At 37.2% G+C, this 6014-nt stretch overlaps 1 protein-coding gene across 1 annotated transcript in view; it reads left to right on the top strand.

Annotated features, from left to right (window-relative positions):
• LOC141338752 (histamine H3 receptor) overlaps positions 1–5077 on the top strand; it is a 22202-nt gene extending 17125 nt beyond the window's left edge. The window contains exon 3 of the mRNA XM_073844367.1: positions 3090–5077. Coding sequence (XP_073700468.1) covers positions 3090–3968 — 879 coding nt within the window. The 3' untranslated portion in view covers positions 3969–5077. The remainder of the gene's footprint in view (positions 1–3089) is intronic.
• Positions 5078–6014: the final 937 nt, after the last annotated feature.

Raw genomic sequence — 6014 nt, 5'->3', positions numbered from 1 at the left:
CCTCGTTTGTCCTGAACAGTTAAACTGTGTATTTGGACCCTTTCCAACAATGACTGTATGATTTTGAGATCCATCTTTTCACACTGAGGACAACTGAGGGACTCATACGCAACTATTACAGAGGGTTCAAACGCTCACTGATGCTCCCGAAGGAAAAAACATGCATTTAGAGCCAGGGGGTGAAAACTTTGGAATTTGAAGATCAGGGTAAATTTACTTTATTTTGTCTTCTAAGAAACCTGTAAGTACTAAATGAAAAGAAAATATGATATTTAGGCAAAATAAGAAATATCTTCATTCTGTTCAAAGTTTCACCCCCTGGCTCTTAATGCATGTTTTTTCTTTCCTTCTGGAGCATCGGTGAGCGTTTGAACCTTCTGTAATAGTTGCATATGAGTCCCTCAGTTGTCCTCAGTGTGAAAAGATGGATCTTAAAAACATACAGTCATTGTTGGAAAGGGTTCAAATACACAAAAATGCTGAAAAACCAAAGAATTTGTGGGACCTGAAGGTTTTTTTCTGAAGAATAGCAGGCAGTTTAACCTTTTTAGGATGAACAAGGGACTCATGAACAACTATCAGGAATCTATTAAGAATCAAGGGGATGCAAACTTTTGAACAGGGTAATTTTTATAAGTTCAACTATTATTTTCTCTTGTGGACTATATGTAAACATCTTTTATGTAAATACATTCAAAGATAACTTTTGATTAGTGATATGCATTGCTAAGAATTTTTACTTCAACTTTAAAGGATTTTCTCAATATTTTGAGAATATTTTAGTTGTATCTCGGCCAAATATTGTCCTATCCTAACCATACATCAATGGAAGGCTTATTTATTCATCTTTCAGGTAATGTATAAATCTTAATTTAAAAAAAGACCTTTATGACTGGTTTTGTGGTCAAGGCTCACATAAAGTTACAGTTTTACCATGATATTGAGGTACTGTATGTGGTTTTGCTGTGGTTATCATGATCCAAATGTACGCTACTATAGAAGACCAGTGTTTAAATTCCAATAAAACTGTCAGAATAATTACATTTCATCATATAAAAATGAAATCTACGTCTGCAACTCGAGCTCCTACCACTGTTGACTCAAAATACTGTCAAGTGTGTATTTCTAAGAGACTAAAAAATGTAATATTATTAATATTTCAGCCTGCACTGCAAACTGTGCTGAGATACACAGCAATCGAAATCAGGCAACACAAACCTGTTTTATGATTTGAAACAATATCACCCATAAGAACATTTTTAGAAACTTATTTAGTTCAAAAACGTAACGTGTTTGTCATGTTCTGACTATAAAGAGTAGTTTAAAACACAATTAAACGTCTGGTTTCTACAGTTTTCACTCTGGAGGACAAAATCTGCCTTTAAACTTAAAACAAATAAAGATTTGAAATACATTGTGATAAATATCAATATAAATGTATCATGATAGTTTTTTGGCCATATCGCCCAGTTCTAATAACAATTGCCATTTATATGATTTATGTAAGTATCTGCTATACTGTTACAAAGATCTCACTTTCATCTTAGTTTTTGTCTGTGTATATATATATATATATATATATATATATATATATATATATATATATATATATATATATATATATATATATATCTATGTGACCCTGGACCACAAAACCAGTCATAAGGTTAAATTTTACAAAACTGAGATATATACATCATATGAAAGCTCAATAAATAAGCTCTCTATTGATGTATGGTTTGTTAGGATAGGACAATATTTGGCCGAGATACATCTATTTGAAAATCTGGAATCTAAGGTTGCAAAAAAATCAAAATACTGAGAAAACCACCTTTAAAGTTGTCCAAATTAAGTTCTTAGCAATGCATATTACTAATCAAAAATTACATTTTGATAGGTTTACAGTAGGAATTTTACAAAAAATCTTCATGGAACATGATCTTTACTTAATTTCCTAATGATTTTTGACATAAAAAAAAATCAATAATTTTGACCCATACAATGTATTTTCGCTATTGCTACAAATATACCCCAGCGACTTAAGACTGGTTTTGTGGTCCAGGGTCACAAATATATATGTATAAATTGCATATGTATGACTCTGAACCACAAAACTAATCTTCAGTAGCAAAACTACAACCAAACAAAATGTATGGGTCAAAATTATGGTGGTTTTTACCTTTTATGCCAAAAATGAGCGGGATATTAAGTAAATATCATGTTTCATAGAGATATTGGGTCAATTCCTACCATAAATATATAGAAACTTAATTTGTAATTAGTAATATGCATTGCTAAGAACATCTTTAAAGGCGATTTTCTCAATATTTTGCGGATTTTCAAACAGCCAAACACTGTCCTATCCTAATCAACCGTATGTCAATGGAAAGCTTTTGGTTTTGTGATCCAGGTTTGAGTCTCTGAATAAAACTAACATGTTTTTTTCCTTCATATTCTCACTATATCAGGGCCATAAAAGCCTGATGTATCAAATATGACACTCAAAAAAAAAAAAAAAACATGTAGGCCTATGCAATTCTTTTAAATATTCGGTCTGATGGTTCAGTAAACTGTTCCACTTCAAAAAAGATTTTTCGGAAGGTTATTTCAAATGGGCTTTACAGGGTCATAACTCTGAGACTACTTTGGTAAATCCTCAGAGAGAAGCATTTTTAAACAGAGCCGCTAGAAATTGTTGCTACAGACATTCATGACGTAAAGTGATTTAGCCAGTCGTCTTGATCTTTCATTAAGTGTAAATTGTAATTTCACGTCATCAGATTAATCGGACACACTGATTAGCTTATAAAAGCCAACGTTAGTCGAATTAATCCAAATCATTAGCTCTCAGTACAACCGATCGGTTCTGCAGTATAGAGCTTCACTCTTTCTCCTCGCTGTGCTCTGAATCCTAGGCTGTGAATTGAATAAATCATGAAGAAGAAGAGGCAGTCACACTGTGCATAGACTTTATTGAGTGCGATAGCTGCCAGGGATCACTCCCATGCCAATTTGTGACTCTCCACTATGGCTACTTCATGTGTGTCTCTCTCTCTCGTTTGACTTTAATCTTCCGTCTTATTCCATAGGTGAGGTACCGGGCCCAGCAGGGCGTCACTCGTCTGGCGGTGCTCAAGATGTTAGCCGTCTGGGTTTTGGCGTTCCTCCTCTACGGACCGGCCATCATCTTCTGGGAACTAATGGTCGGGGAAAGCATCGTCCCCGAAGATGAATGCTTCGCAGAGTTCTACTGCACCTGGTACTTCCTGCTCTCCGCGTCTACCTTCGAGTTCTTCTCGCCGTTCATCTCCGTGGCCTTCTTCAACTTCAGCATCTATCTCAACATCCAGCGGCGCAACCGGAGTCGCATGGCGCACGTCGAGGCCGAGAAGGAAGACGGCTGGAGGGTTATCGACGGACAGGCTTCGTCGGTCTTCTTCGTCAAAACGCGTAAGGTTTCCTCGAGCGAGCCTGCGGCCGTTTCGGCCGTGATCCAAGACGACGAGGAGGTCTCGCCATCGTCCAGCGGGGATCCCAGCAGCACCCACTCTGTGTCGCTGACAATGAAGACCACCGTTAAAAAGCGAGGGTTGTTTAGTGGCTGGGTAAGGACGCGGATAATCCGAGCTCAGGAAGCGGCGAATCCATGCGCCCCCTGCAGAAGCGGAGGACACGCGCGACTCTCGAGAGATAAGAAGATTGCCAAATCCTTGGCGGTCATAGTGTGTGTTTTTGGGGTGTGTTGGGCACCGTACACTCTTCTTATGATCATTCGGGCGGCCTGCAGCGGCAGCTGCGTTGAACATCACTGGTACGAAGTCACTTTTTGGCTCCTTTGGCTCAACTCAGCCATCAATCCTTTTCTCTACCCGCTTTGCCATAGCAGCTTTCGTCGGGCCTTCGCCAAGATTTTGTGCCCCAAGCGGCAATCTGTTCGACCGCACGAGGAAAGCCCTTCCTGCCAGTGACAATCTGACGGTGACAGAAGGGATTTAACAAGAAAGCGAAAGCAGAAAATCCATGTCATTACTTGATGGAGTAGCATGTTTTGTTCTTCTTCGATGAGACTTCCAGACTTAAGATTCTTTATGATGGATATAAACAGTGCGAGCAGCAGCGCTGTTGTTATTTGTCTATCTCTCGTCTTGCGGTAACATAGAAACGTTAGTTGCATGTTTTGGGACATCTGTGGTGAAAAGTGATGCAGCTTGTGTTCAGATCATATTCAGTTCACCGTTTCGGCCCTATTTCAACATTGTTTATTGACTGTTGTATATTCCACTCCATCGACACGGTTCAGCGAAGAGCTCAAAACTACTACTGAATTCATGAGCTTCACAGTCAGACTCTGAAAATCTATATCAGCCGCTAACGGACAAGATCAAAACTAATAATGTTTTTAAAATAGACGTTTTGTGGAATCTCTGTGAAATGTGAATTAAGTTATTGATATATCGGTTTACAATAATGAAACGAAAGAGTACGCGAAAGTGTATTTTTTTTTTCATTTGAAGATATTTGCAGACTGTCCATAGTATTTTTTTTCTCAAGTCTTTACTTTCTATGAGCTGAAAATCTTAAAAATGTCAATCGATTCTTATGTGAAAGAATTGGAATGTAGCAAAGGTGTGACATGGACTATTTTTATGGTGCTTTTCCAGTCCCTATGATTAAAAAGAGCTCTCTGGGCATTCTGCAATGTCTTCTTTTTGTGTTTCATGGAGGAAATAAGACATAAGAGTGAGCAAGTGAACTATTTTAATTTTTGCGCATTTAAAGGCCTTTCCAGACTGAGCCCGAAGCAAAATGGTGCTTGCACACAGAACGCAAACCGAATGTTCGCCTACTGCTAATTTACGGCGGCACACTAGATGACGTCGAACAATGCATTTTTCTTCAGATATCTTGTATATGGATTTGTAAATGTGACCCTGGACCACAAAACCAGTCATAAGGTTAAATTTTACAAAACTGAGATATATACATCATATGAAAGCTCAATAAATAAGCTTTCTATTGATGTATGGTTTGTTGCGATAGGACCATATTTGGCCGAGATACATCTGTTTGAAAATCTGGAATCTGAGGGTGCAAAAAAATCAAAATGCTGAGAAAATCACCTTTAAAGTTGTCCAAATTAAGTTCTTAACAATGCATATTACTAATCAAAAATTACATTTTTATATATTTATAGTAGGAATTTTACAAAAAATCTTCATGGAACATGATCTTTACTTAATTTCCTAATGATTTTTGGCATAAAAGAAAAATCAATAATTTTGACCCATACGATGTATTTTTGGCTATTGCTACAAATATACCCCAGCGACTTAAGACTGGTTTTGTGGTCCAGGGTCACATATGATAAAACCCACTTTAAACCATCATTGAGTGCTTGTAATAACTTTCTGATTGTGATCTGCAGTTGATTTTGATTCTTTAATAGGCAGACATCCACTCTTTGTATGTTTAATAACGCCACACTGCTTATTATCATAACCATTCTTTATTGTTAAAAAGATACCCTGAGCTGCATATACAAAACAGAAACAGAAAATATATCATATATATAAATAGATAACATATATAACTCAACCATAAGTGTAGAACAGTAGAAAAATGTTTCAATAAATTTTTTTTGATACGGAAGATCTAGAGAGTGAACGCACTTTGACTTGTATAACACTCGCGCACAGCGAAGAAAACGGACAGTGAGCGCATCCTTTTCTCTTTCGTAATACTCTTCTTCTGTGTTTGTTTATACTGGTTTTCGAAACAGTGCCACCGGACTGGTTGCTAAAAAGCATTCGCTTTTCCGGTGCGTGCATGTTTGTGGAAGCACTCATAGGAATCTGTCGTTTTATTCCAGTGCCATCGTGTGCGATATTCGTTTATCTTTTTCACGCTCCGTGTGGAAAGGCCTTAAGGTGTGTATATTTTCTTGACTAGATTTGTGGTTACAATGTCATTGTCAACAACAATGAAATCATTAAAATGGCTTTTTTACGAGTAGA

The sequence above is a fragment of the Garra rufa genome, chromosome 7 (genome assembly GCF_049309525.1).
Source record: "Garra rufa chromosome 7, GarRuf1.0, whole genome shotgun sequence".
Classification (NCBI taxonomy): Eukaryota; Metazoa; Chordata; class Actinopteri; order Cypriniformes; family Cyprinidae; genus Garra; species Garra rufa.
Note: the sequence above shows the minus strand (reverse complement) of the source record. Positions and strands in the feature narration are given on the sequence as shown.